The sequence below is a fragment of the Mchenga conophoros genome, linkage group LG18 (assembly GCF_057382185.1).
Source record: "Mchenga conophoros isolate Kocher_MC1m ecotype Shallow Benthic linkage group LG18, M_conophoros_male_GT1.1, whole genome shotgun sequence".
Classification (NCBI taxonomy): Eukaryota; Metazoa; Chordata; class Actinopteri; order Cichliformes; family Cichlidae; genus Mchenga; species Mchenga conophoros.
In genome coordinates this window covers 32086516-32109292 of record NC_140543.1, presented here as the reverse complement: position 1 = coordinate 32109292, position 22777 = coordinate 32086516, and the positions used below count along the sequence as shown (strand labels likewise).

The window sequence follows — 22777 nt, the reverse complement described above, 5'->3', positions numbered from 1 at the left end:
AGTATAAAACATGAACACAGACATCATGACGTCACTTGCTGATTTGTGCCCTGTTAATGTCTGTTATGGTTTTGTGTTGGTTGTGTCAGAAGACCTGACGTCATCAATGCCTCCTCACCGTTTATACTGGCACTGAGGCCATGCAGTCCTCCCGTGGACAATAGGTGTCACCACTGAAGCAAAACGTCAACTTCAACATCAATACTGATATAGGACTAGAAGTTGAAAGAGGAAGCACAGTGATTGCAGTATTTTTGTTTTTGTCTTTTTCAACGTTTTCTCCAGAACGTCTTACTCTTCAAGCCGTCCAATATCTCCTTCTGTACAGTCCAAGACCTCTGCACTTTAACTGGTGGTAAAAATGGACACAATCGTACACTCTTGTTTTCAACCTGGCCTCACCAACTGGCTGGGTTTACAAAAATTGAGTGGTGCGTGACTGGCTGAAACCACACCACAGCGTGGTTCATACTAGCAGACTTGTCAGTCACAAGTTGTTAGTCAGTGACCATCTTTTTAGCCAGCACTGTTTTTTCCCTCTTTTTACAGTTAAAATGAACAGAATTTACAAATGTGCTATTCATACCCAAAATGAATGACTGAGCCCATAATCCCATTAGGAAAGTATTTACAGAGATGGAGTTCAAAGGCAGTTTTCACACAAACATCTGTAGGAACCAAAAGTCCTTTTGCAGTTGTCACCCCTGATGGCCATTAAAAAAAAGTATGTTGCATTATCCTCACTTTTCAAACCCTAAAGCGATGTCAGTCTTTTGTACTGTCTGGTTTTCAATCGATTTTGGTTGAAGTGTGTTAGCTGTGATTTATTGTAATTAAAAACAATTTGAAATAGGTATCAAATAAAGGTAAGAACTAGTTCAGTCTGGGAAATTGCCCCATGGTATGAGACAACTTGTGAGGTGCTCGGCCATGATGGACCTGTTACTATGACAACTGTTGAAGTGAGCTGGAAAAGGATACTTTTTTACAAGGTATCCTTGTCTAAAGAACAGGGCCGTGGTTTATGAATCATTTTGTCGAATGCATCCTATTTTTTTTTTTTTTTTTTAATGTTGCTAAAGGTCAAAGCTCCACTGTTCAGGCTTTTGTGAGAGATTTCCCATCAGTGTGTGAATGGGTGGATGGGTGGATGACAGGTTGTGTAAAGCGCTTTGGGGTCCTTAGGGACTAGAAAAGCGCTATACAAATACAGGCCATTTACCATTTACCATCATTAAAGATTTTGTTATTTGCCACAACTATGGGAGGTGGATATTTTTACTTGTTAGTGGATCACATTTGTTGAGTCATACTGGTGTTTGCTCAAAAAGCGCAATTTAATTATTCCACCTGTCAGTAATCCAGTCAACATGTTCCTTTTGTTGTCTGACAACCCAGCATGTATGTCCAAATTTTCCTCTGTGTGACGAGATCTGGTGAGAGCTAGACTGTTTGAAAGCACATTCACAGAAACCTATCACAGTCACTAATTATGACTCCAATTGTAGCCATGCTCTGCATTTAAAGACACAGCATGCTTTGATTCTAGGCCCCTGTAGACAGGTTGCTTTTGCTCTGAGGTAACAAGAGGTAACAGCCATCAAGCTGTTACCTCTTGTCAGAAATGAAAGGTTCTGCTATGTTAAAATGTATGTTAATTGCATTGTGGCTAATTAGAAAGATTGCTATTACTGTTTTGTTGCTTTAGTAGTGCAAGAGTGGCTATGAGCAGGTGTCTGTTGACTGACGGAGGTAACAATGACTTCACTGTTACACCTTTATTTAACTTTCTCGAGATCCCTCCATCCCTTACTAGCAACAGCGTCATCGCACAGGCCCTGCTTAGCAACTTGTGACCCGTGGAAACCATGGAAGAGGAAGACCATGTCGCACCTCCTTGAGTTTCTGCCAGCTACTGTCTCCTTAACGTTCTCTTTTATTCTCCTGTGGTCATCCCTCCCCCACTTCCTCCTCCTGTTTTTCTTCTTACACACACATATGTTCACACACTCCCAAACCCTTTGACTCCAAAGCCTTACTTACCATATTTGCTGAGTAAATCATTCTATACCAGCATTCTCCATTTTCTTGAATGTTCCTGACACTCTTGGTCTTTTTATAAAAGGGTTAAAATGGTATCAGGTTGAGTTAAAGTTTCTTTGCTTTCAAATGCATCTCTTCACCAATAGGCATCGATATTCTTAAGGGATTCCTCACCGTAGCATATTAGCCTTGGAGGTGGCAATGGGTTCAAGGTGGCAGGAATTACGGCTGTATTTATTTATTTTTTTTCTTTTGTTTCCTTGCTTTCGTAACTGCTCTTCACTAAAGGAAATTTTCTTTTTACTACACACTTACACACACACATCTCAGTGACAAGTGACTAACTTTTTTTAAATGTTGTAGAAGTACTGTGGCACCAAACCTGTTGAGTGTGTTTGTCATGCTTCTAGATATTTGTGTTGAGGAAATAACAGCTCGCACTCTCTCTGAGAATCTGCTCACCATTTCCATCTGTAGTTTGTAATGCAGTTAAGTCAATGTGTCTTTGATTTAATGATTGCATTTGCAAACACCTGTCATCTGACTTCCTAACTCGCTGTTTCGCTTTGGGGTTTTTTTTCCAGTTGAGAATAAATTACCTAAAACAGAATTATGAACAATGAAAGTGTTGCTTTTGTAAGTGTTTGTGTATCTGTGGGAGTTTGCCACATTCAGAGCTGAAGGTATGTGTGGATTGCCATTGAAAATAGGCACGCCCATTAGTGCCCTTTTGGCTACATAAAAATTAGCCACCTTTTATAGCTCAGTTAGCTTGCTAATAGTTAGTTAACTGGAGCAAAGCTGATGAAATGGTGTGCTCCCTGCTGGGTCATTTGAACATGATGTTGACTCCAGTTGTCTTATATTAAAAATTATAAGAGTTGTAACTTGGTGTTTTGCCAACCTACAAACAGCAGTGGCTCTGACTTGTAGTATTTTATTGTCAGCATATGAATGAATCCCCTTTAATTCTGTTTGTGTACTTTTTCTTTTCAGGTGTGGGAAAGTCATGTCTATTACTACAGTTCACAGACAAGAGGTTTCAGCCAGTTCACGACCTCACCATCGGTAAGACCACCTGCATCATTTATAATAAAAACATAAAGCATAATTAGATGACTTTTACTAATTAAACTTGATAGACTAGGTCAGACTAAAGTAAAGTAAAAGCAATATAGCTGATGCTATGTTAACAACATAAAAAACTAAGTAAAAAGTAATTAGATGCTGAGTTAACCAAAACCCTTCTGATATTCAGATAATTCAGATTTTACTGTGTACAACTCCAGTAGATTTGACAGAGAGGAGTAACCTCTTACAATTGCATCCGTTACAGAAAATTGCTTAATTACTTTGTGCAGTATGAATGGCCATAAAGCCAGCTCTCAGCTTTGCAGTCTCCAGTATTATTGAAATGCAGATGCTGCTCATTTTACGTTTTCGCTCGCTTCTTCATTTTTCCTCGACACACTTGTGTACCTGGTCTGTACCACCACAAAACGTCTGCCCCCTTCCTTCTTTCACACAGCCCTTCTTTGCATGTGATTGGCTGCACGGTGTGCCCATCCAAATAAAAACCCACCCCTGCCCTGTATGGATTCTCAGCAGTGCTGAGTTCCATAGTGCTGTTTAAATCCGAGTGGGTCAGCGGCCTAAGCCATATACTGGATCTCTTGCCAGCTCGTGTGATCTATGTACAATGAAAGAATGAGTTGGAAATCACATGCTTTGTAAAGCAGCTTCAGCCGCAACACCACCCCTGCTACAGGGGAGGAGCCACTGATAAATAAATAAATAAAATATAAAGCCAATATTTACATCCAATTTTAGCCTTTGGCCTAAGAGCAGATATGTGATTTCAACTTCAAATTTGATCTTAAGCACAATGCAATGTATACTTTTTTGTGTCTGTGGGGCAATTTATGTTGGGCTCAAAACACAGATGACCCAGTAATTATAGCAGCTATAATCCTTATCAAGTGTTATGTCATGTAGAAATTCAAACCTCAGATTACACACATTATGCATACCACTTGCGATCACTGGTTGTGTGACAAGAACAGCATGAAGCCATCACACAAGCCCCACAGCCTCCATCAGCATTATTTAAGATTGTAGATAAGATTGATTAAGGTTGTGTTTACATTGTGGTACTCTTCATGGTCTGTATAAAGGTGGATCTGGAGAGTATGAGATAAGTCCAAGTGGGTCCATCTCCTCAGCTTTGCTCATATTTAAAATAAAATGTCTGGCATCAGACCTCTCCACAAATCTCTCTTCCTGTGAACTAGGCTGAGGGATCTATACGCTTGTGCAGAAAGAAAAGCATAGCTGGGTTTGACTTCTCCAACAGAAATTATAAATGGATTTTCATCATCTCGGTTAAAATCAACAAATGGCCGATCTGCAAAGCTTTTGGGGTGTTTCAAGTGCTTACTTGTCAAACTGCAATTATGTTAAGGACATTATCCATATCCTGCACATTGCCTGCAGGCAGATGATAATGGATATTATATAGAATCGACCTCTAGCTTGAATACAGACGCATGTCTTTTTAAAAGCATTTGATTGCTATCAGAATCCATCAACAGATAATTAACAGTTAAGAAAAAAGTCTTCTGTGTAAGATCTGTGTAGCTTTTATTTAGAAAGGGTTATTCACCCATCTTCTGTGATTGTGTCTATGCAGGTGTGGAATTCGGCGCGAGGATGATCACTATAGATGGCAAACAGATCAAATTGCAAATCTGGGATACGGTAATACATATACTGTTTTTCTACCTTTTCTTTTTCAAACAGAAAATATAACTTGAATTTGTTTCCTCAACTGTAAGTGTATTTAAGTCTTATAAATGAAGGTTTCAAGCTTGTTAGTATAATGTGGCAGGAATGTATTGAATTTTGTTTGGCTTTTATTTTTTCCAAAAACTGCAACATTATTATTCTTTTATTATTATTTAACTTATGTGCAGCACTGCAGAGCAAGGACCCTTTTCGTTTGTTTATCTAAAATGCATGCCTGCATTATGGGACAGTCCCAGAAAATGATGTAACATTGTGACTTTTGGATTGGTGGACTGTGATTTTTCACAGCTTGCACTTACAGCTTTAACCAACAGATGGCGTTAGAGCTCTTTGAATACCTGTTCTCTGATCTTAAGGAAGCAGTGTGAGAAAAGGGACCAGCATTTCAGTCCTGGTTCTCTGGTCCCAGGATTTTGGGCATTTTGGGGGGCCCACCAGTGAGATTATTGTCTTTACCTGGTTTTCTGGGTTTGGCCAAAGTGAAAATCTCAGCAACAAATTTGGATTTGTATAGTACATAATCTCCGAATAGTTAGAGAAGCCACTTGGGTTATTGTGCAGGCTGCACTTGCCACATGTATGCTTGTGTGTTTCTTTATGCACGCCTGTGTGCCAGATGGCAGACAGGCACAGCGTTCCCTCTCTTTCACCCTTATTTATCATTTATTCACTAATAGCATTACTGGCTGGTTGACTGCTCCTTGAACATCTCGCAGACTGCTCTAGTGACCAGCTAACTTGGTGTTTGCTGCACTGGCTGACCAAACTTCTGAATGGCTTTCTATCTGGCTAACTTACCCAGCTTGTTGGCTGTCCTCACTAGTTTTCTGACTCACAAACCAACTGCTTCGCTGGGTGAGACGTTGACAGCCTGGTCCCCTGACTGGCTGAATGATTCACCTCCCTGTCTTTCTGACTGTCTGGTGTTCAGATGAGGTCAGAGCAGCATGGGACTTGCAGCTGCTAGGATAGAGTGTCGTTTTGTTTTCTGCTCGGGCTTGGACGAACACAGGCGACATTGTTACTGTACATTGAATAGCAAGAGAACATGAATAGATATTGCACTGGGGGGGGGGGGTTGTAAGAATACCGGATGATGAAAATAATGAAGGAAAGATGTCTTTCTTCGATCACTTAAAAGATGAGTGATCGAAGAAAGACATCGAAAAAGTGAGATAACGAGGGGATGATAATAATGTAGTGGGGTTCACTGAACAAGGTGACCCAGAGAGCCAGCTTGACTAGCAGAGCTAGTCCTTCTGTTCATCATAAATATGGAGAAACAGCAAGGTTAGACATACAAGCAGAGAGAAAGAAAGGGATTGTGAAAGATAGATGGAGAATGAAAGAGAACTCTATTGTATCCGATTACAGGCTGTGCTCTGTCCTGTCCTCTCCCCAGCTGACTGAAAACCCAGAGCTGGACTCTGCTAGAGAATCAGGACTGATGTATAACATGTATTAGGACTAGACAACATGGGAGCTTGCAGAAGAGCTCAGCTGTTTGAATGAATTGCAGAGCTAAAAAAGCAGACCTGTGAAGCCAAAGTCTTTGTTGGGGCCCTTGAAAAACCGACAACTCTGCAGGTGTCTGCAGACATTTCAATTATTCAGCTTTCAATTTCTGTTTATTAATATATGCATGTGTTTCTCCAGGCTGGTCAGGAGTCGTTCCGGTCCATCACCAGGTCTTACTACAGAGGAGCGGCAGGAGCACTCCTAGTCTATGACATCACAAGGTAACAATCAGTCAGTCAATCATACACATGCTAGCTGAGTGTTTATAAGACGCAATGCAATAGAGATGAACCGCAGTAGAACTACAGTCACATTACAAGCATCCTTTCCTCACTATGGATAATCTCCACTTGTATGTTATGAGCATGTTGTGATATCATCGTAGACTCTATATAAATGTCTGGCGTCACCCATTAGTTGCTAGTGTTGAATGCTAACCATTGTCATCTGCTGGCTTACCAGCTATCCCTGAAAGTTAAATTACAGCACTGATAAATGGAAGTGACCTTAGCGAGCTAAGAAACTAGCAATGAGGCTAGATCAGATGTTGTTGAAAGAGGTATCCCTAATACTTAATTTATCCAAAAGTTATAAAGATACTAGTGTAAAAATCATCATGCTGCTGTTGAAAAAGAAAGGATGGCCAAAGTCAGTAGCGCATTTTAGCCGAGCTGTTTAAAACCCACCGGCAGTTCAACACTGTGAGCCATAGAAACATATATATTGTCATTTACTAGTTTAATTACCTTTAATTGTGATGATTGAGTTTCATATTCTTAAGGGGTTAAATGTTTTCTGTCCCATGACTTTTTGTCCAGGGTAATTCATTCAGGATTTCCACTCCACCAACTCATGATAATCCGTTTTCTTTGGAATATTTATGATCCCCAGTGGAAGAATCCTACCCTTCATAGCTCTGACATTCTATATGCAGTTGCAGTCAGTTGACTATGGAGTCAGCCCTTTTGTAGTCTTGAATTTTCTGTTACATAAACACATTTGCAATGGTAGACGCTCACATTAAACTGGCAAAAGTTTTGAGTAATGTTTGTGACAATATCCCTAATACACTCATCTCAGGCATATGTCCACCTGCTGTCCAAACCTAATGTTTACAAGGGTCAGTCAGAAAACAGTTGGCTTTAAGGGAGGGTGGCTGTAAAGGGGGAAGGGTTCAATGCTTGTTTTAGACAAAGAATGCACCAAGGCCTACTACAAGCTGAATAAGGATCATTTTGAATGTTGAGTCTCACAGAGTTGCTATAGTAGAGTGAAAAATAAAATGCTGGAAATGAGCAGAACAGATTTTGTTTTTCATTCAAGTATTATTAAGAACTGGGAAACTGGAGTCCACTGAAGAGACTTCAGACATCAGAGCTCGCAAAATCGCGAGCCCTGGAAATTATAGGATGAGCTGGGGAAAAAAGGCCAGTGTGGGGTCAGATATGTAATGACATCCTGTCAACTGTGATACGGTGATAAAGATTCATTATAGCAGTAGTTTATAGCTCACAGTCTTAGTGCCAGTTGTACTGTCTCGAAGTGTTTTTGTTTTTTTAAATCAGAACATTTTTATTATATATTAAGTTTTAATTCCAACCCTGTTGATTGCATGAATGAAATTTTCTGAAATTAAGAAAAGAAAATTCATTTATTAGGTGCACTGGTGTGTTTTAAAGGCCCTGACCATTAACTGCATTGTGTTTGAAACCAGCTGGCGAATCGAGCTTTGATGATCTGTCTCTCTTTCGTCTCTTGTTTCCTTTCATGTGTTTGCTGTAGATACTCTAATAAAAGCAGCAATCCTAGTGAATGACAATTCATCCGTTAGTGCTCAGGTATATGAAGAGTTGAAAACTGTCTGGAGATGTATTCCCATCACATTTGTCACCTGTAAGAAATTAAACTGAAGCAATAATTATTGCGATTAATGTGCATAAAGGAGTTACAGAGGTAGATGTATATTTTTCAGGATGAGGGAGTTTTCTGTTTAAATAGTTGGCATAATTGCAAGAGGAAGTGGCACACACATCAGTCACCAATTTAAAAGGAAACGGCAGATCTGTAAAATCAGTTATGTTTATGCGTCTGCGTGACAACAGCTGCTTTATCTGGCATGCTTTCAGTTTGATCTCAATGCAGTCATAGTGAAACCATCAATCTGTGCTCGTTTGAACAGAAGGGACACTTTCAACCACTTGACGACCTGGTTAGAGGATGCCCGCCAACATTCCAACTCCAATATGGTCATCATGCTCATTGGCAACAAGAGGTAACATGTTTTTTAGTTTGTTAGTTTGCCCCCCTCCCCCCTTCTACGGTGATGGCTGCCCACTGCCCTACATAACGCTGTACCATTAATAGTGTGTTTTACAACATGTTGCTGTGTAACGATGACTTGTCTGACTTTGTTTTTTATGGCTGAGGCTGGTCATAATTTTACACTGTCACTAAGTGTGTAATTCAGTCACTTCTGCTTTTCTCCCCCAGACACACTCTGTGCTCAAGCTTACATAACACACCACCATGTAAGAAACTTGTCACAACAAGTGACGTCCATTGCTAAATGTGCTTTAATATTTACAACTTACATGAGGAAGTTTCTTTCCACAGTTCTCTTCAGCTGGTATTGAACAAACTGCTTGCTCACTCATATTCTGTAAAATGACAGTTTCCAAAAAATGTAGCTTTTGATACAATTACAGACACATTGGCATTAACTCTGCCGTTTAAAAAGACATTTACTTTGTGTGATCTGAGGTGGAATTGTTGAATTTAGAAAACGGCAATCTACACTAAGCTAGCAGTAAGTTAGCCACCTAAAAGCAGAAGGCATTACTCTCTTACTCTCTGCTGCTAGACATTTCCCAGTCAAGACCTTAAAGTAGCTTCATGATATCATGAAGTAGCAATTCAATTCAATTTTATTTATATAGTCCCAAACCACAACATCAGTCACCTCAACGAGCTTGAGGATAAGTTTTCAAACAAGAAAATGTTAATTTGATATATGTTATATGTCCGGTTTTGCCGTGTGTTTAAAAAAAATAAAATCCTTCCAAAATGTCTTGGATCTTTATCCAGATCAACTCCAAAATCTAATCACTTCTGAGTTGTTGGGCTAATCCCAGTGTCTGGTAAAATGTTTGTGTAAATCCATCCATGACGTTCTAAATAATCCCACTAGTAAACAGACAAGCCAAATGTAGGTACAGATTTCTTGGGATTTACAAAGAGAGCATAAAATGTTTAATTTGTTTTTGTTTAATTTATATTTCTCATCATTTTGATGCAGAATGGAAATAATGGCTTTAATTTTTCTTAAATGAGTAGTTACCAGAAGTACACAAAATACAAGCCCCTGACAAGAATGGACCCAGAGAAAATTCAGTTGCACGCTATAGTTGTAATGAGTTTGGCTACAAGGGTGCTTCATTTTTAAAAAACATAGTTTAAAGTGATCTTCTGCAATTTCTACCAAAACTGCTTTTGTAAAATCAGTAATCCTGTAGCAAATAAGGATACATGTGACCAACACTGAACTGCCTAGCAATTTAGTTTGTAATTCATGGCTTGCTACATCATTTTATAATTGATTGTATCTATTGTTTTAGTGACCTGGAGTCAAGGAGAGAGGTGAAGAAAGAGGAAGGTGAAGCATTTGCCAGAGAACATGGACTCATATTCATGGAGACCTCAGCTAAGACTGCCTCTAATGTAGAGGAGGTAATTCCATACACGCAACCCTACCAGCTTTCACCACCTATTTATCTGAATTAGGAATTTGCCTTGGAGGTCAGCATTATATTTGAATATATTTTAGGAAGTCTTTATAATCACAGTCAGCTGGTTGTGATGGTAGTTCATCTGAAGATGGTGATAGCCCTGCTAAATATCTGCTTATTGTGAGTATGTTATCACATAAGCGCTGCCATAGGCTCATAGACGAAACGCATGGACTGTATATAAAAAATCAGCATAACTTGCTGGTGAGGCCAACATGGAGGGTCTTTAACTTGCTTTCTTTTTAATCGCCAGCAGGGGGAGAGTTCTTTCTTTCCTTTTTTTTTTTTTTAAAGGAGTTTAGTTTTATAGAAATATATTTTTAAAAAATGGCCCTCAGCTTCCTCAATCTGGTCTAGATTCTGATCTTTTTGTGTACACCATACTTGTTGTTTTGTATCACATTTAGTTAAAAGGGAGAGGAAGGATATGATTTAGGGTGGACCTACCTTGTTACTGATTCTTGGGTGTGCTGTGTCCCTCAATTTCTGAGTCAGAACCCACCCTTTGCTCAGTGTCCAGACACCAAGACTTTAACTGCCAAAACACTCACATTGCAGCACTGCAACAGGACTAGCTACAGGATTGCAACGAATAGCTACAGCCATCTTGTATATACAGTCTATGCATTCAGCCCAGTTTGGGAATTTTCATGCATAATCATATATTCCTTTCTCAGATATATAAAATCTCCAAAGTAACAATATGGATGGAAAAATATTTTGTCCATTGAATTAGTAAGATTTGTAATTTATTAGCCAAGTTGCAGCTGTGTTTCTGAAGCAAACATACAGACAAAACAAATTTTCCTTCAGGTTTAATTTGTATTCAAAATTACTATTCAGGTCAGATAAATGCTGAAAACCAACCTATAAAGAATTCATAGACTTCATGCTGTTTGTGGAACACATTAATCAAGCACAATTCATCTTTGTCCTTTTATAGGTCCAAAGTACATTGTAAGTTTCTAACGTAAATCTTCTAGTTAAGTTAGTTTTTCCATTCTTACACAAACTGAATTTTAAATGCTTGTTATTTTTAAAAGATGTGCAAATATGTCTAAAAATATAACGGTACCCCTTCATTTTCTTACACGCCCCTGATATTCCTGTATTTACCATTCAGTGCATTAGCTTTAACAAATTACCTGTAAAAAGTTTTATTGGGGCTCAGAAACACAGTAACACAAAATCAACTTTGTGTCTAACTTGCAAACTCACACTCACAGTCTTCCTCGTCAGTTGGTTTCTGGCCTGAAAAGCCTCAACATTTGTAATGTTGCCACATTCATCGTCTGCAGCCAGAAAAGACCATATTTTGACAGTAGGGCCAAATGCAAAGTTATCAGCTAACAATGGCAATCTTGGTTAGAGAACTGCATACAAAAACTGTATGGATGCAACATGTAGACACAGAAACCTGATAAACAAAATGTACAGAAACTGGAGTACAAGATGTTTGAATGTCTCAAGCGGCAGGCCTGAGGATTTGTCTGATAATTCGCCACCAGAGGTCATGACTAATAGACCACAATCAGGTGGCTGTGTTGCCACAACTCTAACTTTAAAGCTTAAAAAACATGTAAGATACTTTTTAGCGATTGCGAGATTGTTTATAAAATAGAAAACTGGAACTGCCTATAAAAAGTTTTCGGCAGTTCCACGATAGCTTAATTTACCAGCCCTGGATTTGGCGACTTGTTTACTGCCAATAGCCTTAAACACTACATAACTTTTTTTTTTTTTAATGACCAGCAATAACTGTTGTTCCAATAAGACTTGTGGTTTTATAGAAGTCTGTCAGAAAACAACCCTCTGCTCTGACCTTCACAAACCCTTTCCTTCATAGTCTCAGTCATGCAAGCCCATGGTGTAAGTGTGAAGTATTTTAAAAGTTAGACAAGAGAAGATTGTCCAGGATGTTATCATTGTGATTGAAAAGTTGTTACCCAAATAGTGTGGTTTCTCAGTTAGACACACCCCTGGCTCGTCACATCTGGCTTCAGGACACCAAAAAAACACCATGTAAATGATTTTCCACTCTCTGTGAAGAAGACGCTCAGTCGAGGCTTCAAACCTGCACTTTACAATCCATTGGGTGACATCCATCTTTCATATACCTGTCTATGCCAACAACACATGTATTTCAGAATCAGAATACTTTATTGATCCCTGGGGGAAATTATTTATTTTTTTGTTACAGTGCTCCATTATAAACAAACATTGACAAGACAGACAATAGGCTAACTAACAATAGTACAATATATATATTTCACTTATTAATAAATAGCTGAAAAGAAACATGTGTAGTTGTAGCAGCAAACAGTGTGTTAAGTGGATGGATTGTACAGGGAGATGGCCACAGGCAGGAAAGATTTCCTGTGTCGTTCAGTGGTGCTTTTCGGTACTCTGTCTCTCACTGAACGTGCTCCTGTGACTGACCAGCATGTCATGGAGTGGGTGGGAGGTGTTATCCAACATTGTCTTTATTTTGGACAACATCCGCCTCTCCGACACCACCTTGAGGGAGTCCAGCTCCATCCCCACAACATTACTGGCCTTACGGATTGGTTTATTGAGTCTGTTGGCATTTGTTTTTACATGTTCCATGATAAACAAGTCTGTGCACATTTTGGATCAGTAGTAAAAGTCAACACACATTTTATTTCTTGTTATAATGTTCTGTGTCACAGATTTAACATTTGACTAAATTCCACATCAGACTCAAACCTCCTGATTAACCAGCAGTGTCAAGGATCACAATGGTGGTGTATAACCTTACCAGCCTCACAGTAGTATCACAAACTCCAGTTGGCACTCTGAGCATCCTTCTCCACCCCTGAGAGAGAGACACCCCTGGTGATGTTGTGTGTAATGAATGCATGGCGTCGTCTTCTGGGACCCCTCTCTCACTTATCCAATCACATAAATCCTATCCTACACAGTGCAGCATGCAAGCTAGGAGCACGGCGCTGTATGTTCATGTGTGGGTGGGTGTCAGTGGTGATTTGGTTTTGGGGTTTTTTGGGTGTGTGTCTTGTTTTGCTTTTATTTCCCCCCAGTCTCTCCTTCATACCGTCTTACGCCTGGCCTATATCATGCAAACACATACACCAACACCACTGATGAGTCGAGTCCTTTCTTGGGTTAAGATAAGGGGGAGGTGTGCGTGTGCGTGCATGCACGCGTGTGTGGTATGATTAATTTGTCTCATTAGTGTCCTCTGAATCCTCCTGATACCACTCCTCTCCACCCTTCCCTTCATCTCTCCTCGCTCCATCCCTCCTCATCCCTTGACGTCCATCATTTGCTCTTTAGCTCTCCTCCTTTACCTCCCCCATCCTGCTCCACGATTCCTTTCTTCCTCCCCCCTCCTCCAACGTGTCTTCCTGCCCTTTTTTATTCATTTTATCCTCCCCCAATTCCCTCCTCTCCTGCTCTTCAACCCATCGCCTCCCCTCCTCTCTCGAGCAGTATATCAACCGGTTATAGTTCATACATATTCATAACCTCCACCCCGCCTCCCCTCACAGCGACATTCAGCAGCCAATCAGCATGCTGGGTTTGTCGTCAGGGTCTGTGGGTGGACATTGAGGCTGATAGGATGGTCCTTACAGATAGATGGAGAGAAATTGCTGTAAGCACCTTTTCATCATCTCTTCTGCCCACCCTTCCTTCACTAAGATCCTAACCTTAACCTCTGCTCGCTTCTGTTCTTGTTCACCAGTCTTTCTTCTTATATTTCTTCACCTCTGCTGGTTTTTTTTTTTTTTTTTTTTTTGCCCACTGATTAATTGCTTGTTTACTGTATTTAATTTTTTTAAAAATATTTTTTCCCAGTATTCTGTTATCAGCCATGTAATGGTTTTTCACTCTCTATTCTTTGCCCTATCACCATCTATAAATCTTCTGTAGTCACCTCAGTTTTCTCCCTCTTGTTTTCACTTTCTACACATATCTGCAGGTCCATTAGTTTAACTCAAAAAAAGAAAGTCTAAGTACATTTGATGGTAAAGAGGGTGCAGTGATGAGTTGAAGAAGGGAAAGAGGACAGCATGAGGAGGACAGAGTACACTAGAGTGCACCCTTGGGCTCAGTCTATTTCCGACAGGGTGTCAGATAGAAGTTCAGGACATATTTTCAGTTCTTGAACATTCCTTTTTTTCTGATGAGGCTTAGTTTTGACTGCCATTACTTATATGAGCCGGCATTGTTAGATCATTTCTACATAGAGTGAAGGTTATGACATCTGAGCTGGTGTCGCATTTCTAGTTATCCCAGCTGCTCTTGAGCTTGGACCCTTGAGACAGAAAGACTCCCCCTGGAGACGAATGCATCGATACCGTAGTCATAGGCCAGTCGCTCAGGGAGATTAATTCTACTTTATTCAATCATCTTTGATCCTTGCTGTGCTCTTAGTAAGCCCAAAGTAAGTGTGTGTGTGTGTGTGTGTGTGTGTGTGTGTGTGTGTGTGTGTGTGTGTGTGTGTGTGTGTGTGTGACAAACTTTGTATTGTCTGCTTGTGTGTTCTGCTCAGATCTCTCTTGCTGATCTGCTCAAAAGGGCAACTGCATCTTCTAACAAGGTCTTACGCCATATTGCCTTAACTTCTCAAAGCTGGCTTGAAGGGCTTGGATAGTATTTGCAGAACAATCATACTTCTCAGTAGTAGTGTACATCATAAGCTCTTTAAGCCTTAACAAAACACAATTTTGAGAACATCTTCCAAAGAGCTCAGGGGTGCCAAAAGCCCCAATTTTACTCTTCTTTCTTTCTGTCTATATAATTTGGTAAATTGCAAGTTATGATAAATGTGTAGCTCTGAAGTCAAATATGAGATATCTTTAACATGTTTGAGCTAATTTGTTCAAAGAATCAAAACACAAAAACACCAGACATAACTCCCGCTGAATTTACATGTGAGAAGCATAGACTGAATATAAAAGATGGACCTACATGCCTTCTAATGAGCTGTTAGAGGCTGCAGAGTTATACAACTGTGTGCTTACATGTTAGAAACATAGCTTGCAGAAGAAGCCTTTTAAACTTTTAAGTTTTGTTTCTTTTTCTGAGGGTTTATTTTATTAGATTGTCATTTTCTACATGCAGCTTTTATGTCGCATGCAGCATGATGTCACCTTTTTTTTTTTTTTTTTTTAAATCTTTCTTTAGGTTGACATTTTTTTTCTTTACTAATTTTAGGGTTAACTTAGCATGCAAATACTTAACATTATTTTAGAAGCATGACTAATCATACAACACTTTATGAAATGCATTTACTTAAGACTGATATTATCTGCTTGTGGATTCATTGGTGTTAGTGTGTTTGTTGTCCAATAAGTAACTTAAAGGTTTGAAAGGATTTGTTTGTGCTTTAAATAGAGAGCTGAAGTCAAGATACGTCTGACCTAGCCTAGCAGTTAGCATTTTTTCCAGAGTAAGCACAGCTGCGCAGACATTTTATGCCTTTATCATGTGGAGACTGCACCATCGAACACAGATTTTTTTGGTGACCGTTTTTGGTTATCATTTGCCTGCCAGGTGTGTTTTTCCACTCACACAAACTTGTGAATTTATTTGTGTTCAGCAGCCAATAATTAAATATAGATCGTCTGACTTTGTTACTTGCACTTGACACACCTATATGGAATATTTAACAGATCAGTTCATGCTTTGTGTCACTGATGTGAGAGAGGGCATAAAACTGGGAGTGGTAAGTTCACTGTGATGTCAAGTTTCAAAGTTCTGTGAGGTGTTTTTGAGCTGTGACGGGAAGCTCGGGCTGCAGCTGAACAGTAAATGGCTGAAAGTCAGAGCCTGGTTATGTTACTGAAACTTGAATTTGCTTTGCATTCCTAATGACATGAGGCTCATTTATAGGAGTCAGCATAAAAAGATGGTTTTAACCTTCCTGTCCTCTCTGTCTGTTTCACTTCCTGTCTCTACGGCAGGCTTTCATCAACACAGCCAAGGAGATCTATGAGAAGATCCAGGAGGGAGTGTTTGATATCAACAATGAGGTGAGATACTGTGTTCCTCCTGTGTTGGGTTTTTTTTCCTCCCTGAGCTGCCTTCTCTCTTCTTTGTTCTTCTCTTTCCTTCCCCTCTTCTTCCTCAGTGTGGTTTTGCAGCAGTGTGTGTGGTTTGCCATGCTCCCTCTCTTTCAAAAAGAAGGGGAAAAAAGCCCTCCACTCAGCTTCCTTTGACTGCAGCCAAGCAAAACTCCCAGTGTTCCTCCTCTCCTCTGCTCTATTTTCCACACACACTCTCTTCACTTCTTAGTTTGCGCTCTCTCCCTGTCTCAGTCTCCCTGTCTCACTCTCTCTGTCTCTCTCTCGGCATCTTGCCAGCTCATAAATTCCTCACATCCCACAAGGTCTCAGTCATTGGGCAAGAAAACAAACACTCAGCCAGCCAGTCAGACTGGAAGCTGCCCATCCAGCCAAATAGAAAGTTTGTGAACCAGACATTGAGATTCATATCATCATCTTAGTGAAAGACTAAGTGTAAGAAAGGCTAATTTCACATAAAGAGTGCAAAATCCAAACACTCGGAATCCATTCATTAAAATTCAGAGCACTATTATTTATACAGCGTGACAGGAGTGAACTCAAAGTGCTTTCCCAGTGTAGGAAAAAGGATTAACATTCCAAGTATTGAAAAACATACGGAATAGACTGTGACAGCACTGAATAGTGAGTTTAAAAGGAGAAGGATGTATACAGATTCAAATTGGGGGAAAATGAAATAAACAATTACAATAAATAATAAAAATGGCTAACTGTAATAGAAATGCACTGACTGCAATTTTCTTGGCCAATTTGTGTTTTGGTTTTTGGTTTTTTTTGTGGGGGTTTTTCCTTCTTGTTCTCCCAGAAGTATAAGCTCCCTTGTCACAAGGGGTCACCACAGCGGGTAGCTCCGGATGTTTGATTTGGCAGAGTTTTACACCAGATGCCCTTCCTGACACAACCCCAAAGGGGATTTGTGTCTTCTGCCGATACCGATTTTAGCTGATTCACGTTTTCTATCTATGAGCTCTGACAGCATATACAGACTAAATAATTACATAATATTTTTTTTCTTGATAAAAGAAATCCCTCAATTTTACAGAAAAATGCAAGTTATAGTTACTCATTGTGGTTAAAGTCAGGACCTGTTAACACAAATATCATTGTAGGTTTAAGATCTTTTTCCACATTATTAAACATATTTAGTTATAAACTTAAACATGACACAAGCTTTTGTAACATCCACAGTTGATAATACTGCCTACAATGCTCTGATTGGCTGTGATAATAATGCAACCCCATGATGAATCTCTGAAGGTGAATCTCCATCGAGAGGCTAATATCAAGTTCACTGTGGACGTGCACCAAGTTGGCTATCCAGTCCAGATGGTTATCTCCAAATTGTGAAGCACATAAATGTGTTTCCTGTAGTCACATGATGTAAGTCGTGTAATGGTTCTCAAACACACACACATATGCAGAGTGCCAGAGTTTGGTGCCTGTCAGGCTCGCCAGCCCTCAAGTACAGGCAGTGGGCAGGCAGAGCTGGAGGAAGCCAGCCACAGAGTGTTTTTGTTATTAGTAACAGTAAGACGGAGCGAAGGCAGGCCGGCCGGCCAAACCACATCAGCTGACTGGCTGCGAGAGAGAGGGAAGCCCCACCAGAAATGTTGGCAGTCACTATGAGAAAACACACTCACTCTCACACACACATGGCTTTAGCTCAATAAATGTGATTTAAAGGCATACAGGGTTTCCCAGAGGCACTACTGCTACTGAATGTAGGAGGGGGGGTTACAGTGAGAGGAGGAGATAAATATATACAGAGGCAGAGAGCGAGGGAGGCTGAGACTGTGCTACAGCCACACAGAGAGAGACATGATGAAACACAGAGGGAAAGTGAGCACTACAGTACAGAGAGAGGGAGGGAGAGATGAAAGTGTCTCCCTACCACCCACCTGCCTCTCTTTTTCCTCGTTTCTTTTCTTTTACAAGTGCTTTTCTTTTTTTCCCCCAGCGTCCTTGAGTGCTGCTGGTGTTTCCTTTTCTTTTGTGCTACGCAGCAGCACCTGTTGCTTCCTCTGTGATGAGATCTAATAGGAGCTCCCACAGGCACGGTTCAGTGTTAATCTCACCATGAAAGCTATAACACAGTCATTCTGAGGTGGCTTTATTTAGTCCAATACTGCGACTGCACTTTTTTGTTATAGCTGGGCCTGTTTTTCCATTTCATTGAGCTATACAGTATATGACTGTTTTTGTGTTTTTAAAAAAACGAAAAGAGAAGAAATCTATGATGCGAATTAGATATTTGTTAATCTAACTGTGTCTAGACACCGATAGTAATCCTACAGTTTCATTGTACATGTACAATGACAATAAAGGGCTATTCTATTCTGTAACTTTAGCTACACTGTGAATGATGCTATGATGCTATTAGTTGGATGAATAAAGTGGACATCAAGGCATTGGTTTGAAGCCTTATCCTGTTAAACATACTTCACCACGGGACTACATTCAGACCCAAAAAAGTTTTCTGGTTAACTTTGTTACTGCCGACAGTTGCCAGCTTGCATAGCTCACTGAGCTCAGCTGCATGTTCACACGCCGCCTTCTCCTAGCTTTAGCACACCTGTTGTTTGATAGGGGCCTGGTCCCACTATGGGCACAGTGAGAGACATCGAAAAGTCTGCGAAGGAGTGTTTGCTTAAACTCTCTTACAGGAATTTAAAGCTGTCACCTGAATGTTGCAGTAACATGAACCTTTAAGAATAATATAAACTGGTCTGCCTTGTTTTACGTGACATCTTACAGACTGGAAAATGTCACAGGTAACTGGGTAAAGTGGTACCAGGACCAACACTGTCATGTCTCCGAAATGGCAAATAGGTCAATAAAATGGGTAACAACAACAGCAAACAAAAAAAAAGGACAAAAATCCCTGCTTATTTTAAAATATATTTCCTAATAGTGCCGATAGAAATACCTGCTCTTACCTTCCAAACTGTTTACTTTGTTGGACATCAGCTGTTGCTTTCCGTCCCTCCCCTCCAGACTCCAGGTTCAGTTAGTAATTGCTTTAGCACTTTTCTACTCTGAGCACTTAAAGACTCAAAGATGAATTGATGCTGTGGTCTCTCACGCTGTCAATGCCTCTTTCGTGGGACACTTTATGTTCTACTCGTGTCTGATTATTTTTATAGCTGCAACGAAAGCACTGTGCGCTAGGGCTGGGCCATATCATACCGTTCACAGTAATACCGGTATAACGTTGGGCAACAATAAGAAAATGAAATATCGCGATAGAATATGGGTAAAACGCGCATGCACAGTGCCTTTGTTTTTGTACGCACATGGCGTTTTTCGGTGGTGACGGAGAATGAGAAGGGCGAAAGCGGATCGTTGGATGAAACTGATGAACCAGAACTGGTTTGTAAAAATGCTGCAACTTCAGTGGTGTGGAACTGGTTTAGCTTTCGTCCGTCAGATACACAACAAAGCACTATTTTTGGTAGCGCATGCTAGCGGGCCGTCGTTATTACCGTGTTTTTTTGGAAAATACGGCACACTTAAAATCAATCCTTTGATTTTTCTGAAAATCAACAGCGCCCCTTATAATCCCGTGTGCCTTATGTATGAACTCTGGTTGTGTTTACTGACCACGAACCGATTTTATGTGGCGCTCGAAAATCTGTCAAATGTTTTAGTAAGACTTTGCTAAGCTACGAACCCGCACCGCTTGATGGATTGTCGGAGCATTACAGCTATCGTAGGCAGCCTCGCGGAGTGATACGTGCTGTGCTTCAGCATAATATTACCGTACTGTGTGTGTATAAGCTCTTTTTAAGTTTTGTGGATATTATACATGGTTATGCTGAGGACATGTCGACCAATTTCCACTGGAAATGCCTTTTGGTTAAACTGTCAGCAAGGAATTTGCATTTGCACTGTTAAATTTTTATATAACTTTAATGCACGTAAAAAACAGCTGCTTGTTTAAGTGAAAATACATTGATGGGTTTTTTTGCACTAATAAAGTTGTGGAGTTGTAAAGCATTTTGTCTAGTGTCAATTATATCGTCAGTTATATTGTTATCACAAATTTTCAAATGTATATCGTGATAAATATTTTTGGTCATTTCGCCCTGCTCTACTATGTGCTTGACTGAAAGGTGATGTCTGTGGCCTGATTTTGACTATATTTACAAGTTAAATGGTCACTCAAAGAAAGACAGAGGTGTCTTTACTTTCTTCTGCCACACTGCTGCTCTCACTCTGAGGCCTCACTGATAAACACAGCAAACACTGTGGTGCTAGATACCACTGTGAAGTAGGAAACTTTATGTGGATTTTATTTAGCTGTGGGCTAAAATCCACTAATAGGGTTTGACAAAGGAGACACAGTACAGTGTTTTCACATGCTGAACAAGCAGAGTTCCCAATTCTCAAAAATTAAAATCCAATGCCTGCCCAAGCGATGACTATCAGAATCACTGAATATTTGGCTAAATCATTAGTGGATTTACAACCATGACTTATTATTCATGCTTGCAAATTAGTTTGTGATTATTTTAGTGAATCCAACTTTTGTATAGGAACAGGTCTGTGCTATGTGTGAGAAGAGGTAGTGAGTAAAACACTAAAAATAGTCCATCTAGTATTTAAATTGGGTGTAGAGTCATGGTTCTCATGTTTTATGTAGACCGGAGAGAAAATAAGTGACCAGCTTGAACTAAACAGACAGGTGTCAGTATGAAATGTACAAAGAAATAATGAGGCCTCCCACAAGCATGTAATGGTGACATGGAGGCTTTATTCTGTTCTTGTTCAGATGAGATTTTTTATTTACCTTTGGTCTCTTTGTGTTTGTGTCCACCCAGGCTAACGGTATTAAGATTGGACCCCAGCATCCCACCACCAACTCCACACTGTCCAATACCCAGGGAGGCCACCAGGCTGGAGGGGGCTGCTGCTGAAGCCCCAGAACGCGCCTCCTTAACCTCCAGCCTCGACCCTTCCTCCTCCTCGCCTGCTCCGACCCTCTTGCATTTCTACAGAAATGTCCAGGCTCTCTTAACAGTTTAACCTCTCTCTCTCTCTCTCTCTCTCTGTCTCTCTCCTGCTGCATTTTTTTCGCTGCATCTCATCTCCCCCGAGTCTCTTAACCATTTTCATGAGGTCTAGGAGCTGCACCCCAACCAGTCATCCTGCAGGTTTACGAGGACAGAGTCCGCCTCACCTGCAGATGTGCCCACCTAATTTGTAGTTTTTCCTCAGTAGATTTTGGTTAGACACCTATCGGAGTGTTATTCCAGCAGTTCCTCTGAATTCTTTTGGGTGTTGTTGGGATGATTCAGTGCCGCAGGATTGCAAAGCTCTGCGGTGAGTCGACTTTGTCAAGATGGAGACATGACCGAGGGTAGACGTGAAACACTCTTAACTGGCTGGTTATATGGAATAAAGCGGGCGCTGTGTTTTGTCTATACACACATCTGTACATGTTTTTAAAGACCGTGTTGATAGCAGGACATGTTTAAACATGCTGAGTCAGTTTTCATTCTGTGCCTGTGTGTATAGGGATGATACAAGTATTCCACTGTCAGTCTGTGAGGTGGGGGAGGCTCCAAGTCGTTCTGTATTTTGTCCATAAAAAAATGTGCAAATCATGTCCTTTTTGTCCTTCCTTTTCCCTGCTTTTTGTCCTTGTTCTCTCTCTTTCCTTGTGCCCTTTTTGTTCATTTGCAGATGATTTGTATTACTGAACACTAAAAACTGCTTACAGTGTTTTAAACCACATGGAGAGAGAATAAAAGACCAAACTGTTGAGCGTGAACACGGATTCTTTGGGAGAGATGTAAAAAAAAAAGAAAAGAAAAACAGGAAAGTTGAAATGATAAAGGGATGTCGAGAGCAGTGGTTACCATGATGAAGTTATGAAGTTTTAGGAAAAATGAATTGGTAATTTAGGATTTTGGGGGGGGGGGGTGTTTTTCTTATTTTTCTATATTTATCAGGCGCTTTTTTTTGTGTGTGTGTATATATAGATCTTTAGATTTCTGTGGCTTTTTTTGAGCTGAAGCTTGGCATGTTGTTGTGGTCTAGTTATTTCTACACCATGCGATGGAATAAAAGAGCCTTCAAGCAGCTTTTTAGCGTTTTAAACAATTCTCATTTAAACCCAAAGGTACCGAGCTGCCCTGTTATATTAGGGTCGATGGTGTCCTTTCTTTTAAATGACAAGTATGAATGATAACAAGCTGTTAACAGGGGTGCACAGAGGCATTCACAGTCCCTGGTGGAGAACGGACTCCAGCTGAAAATGTCAAAGTGAGCTAAGATTTCCACCCAGAGTTAGCCTGCAGATATATAATGTATACTGTTTAGAGCTTGATCGATGGCTGCTGCAATGTTTTTTTTTGTTTTGTTTTGGGGGGTTTTTTGGCTTCAAGATCCCAGATGGAATGGCACCGTTTTACTGTTATGATCATGCTGTACTGCTTCAGTCGTTCACTCCTTTCCCCTCTTTCTCAAACTGTTTGGTAACAATACCACTCTACCAGTTTTTAATGCCAAATGATCGTGTTTACCTGTGTTTCTCATCAAACAAAGGATGAAGAA

General features: G+C 40.2%; 1 protein-coding gene across 1 annotated transcript in view; it reads left to right on the top strand.

The window, feature by feature from the left end:
• The window catches only part of rab2a (RAB2A, member RAS oncogene family), a 29042-nt gene extending 7059 nt beyond the window's left edge, over nt 1–21983 (top strand). Inside the window, exons 2-8 of the mRNA XM_085253931.1 lie at nt 3040–3111; nt 4733–4800; nt 6505–6587; nt 8546–8638; nt 9981–10092; nt 16100–16168; nt 21040–21983. Of these exons, the coding sequence (XP_085110057.1) occupies nt 3040–3111; nt 4733–4800; nt 6505–6587; nt 8546–8638; nt 9981–10092; nt 16100–16168; nt 21040–21135 (593 nt within the window). The 3' untranslated portion in view covers nt 21136–21983. The remainder of the gene's footprint in view (nt 1–3039; nt 3112–4732; nt 4801–6504; nt 6588–8545; nt 8639–9980; nt 10093–16099; nt 16169–21039) is intronic.
• The last annotated feature ends 794 nt before the right edge of the window (nt 21984–22777 follow it).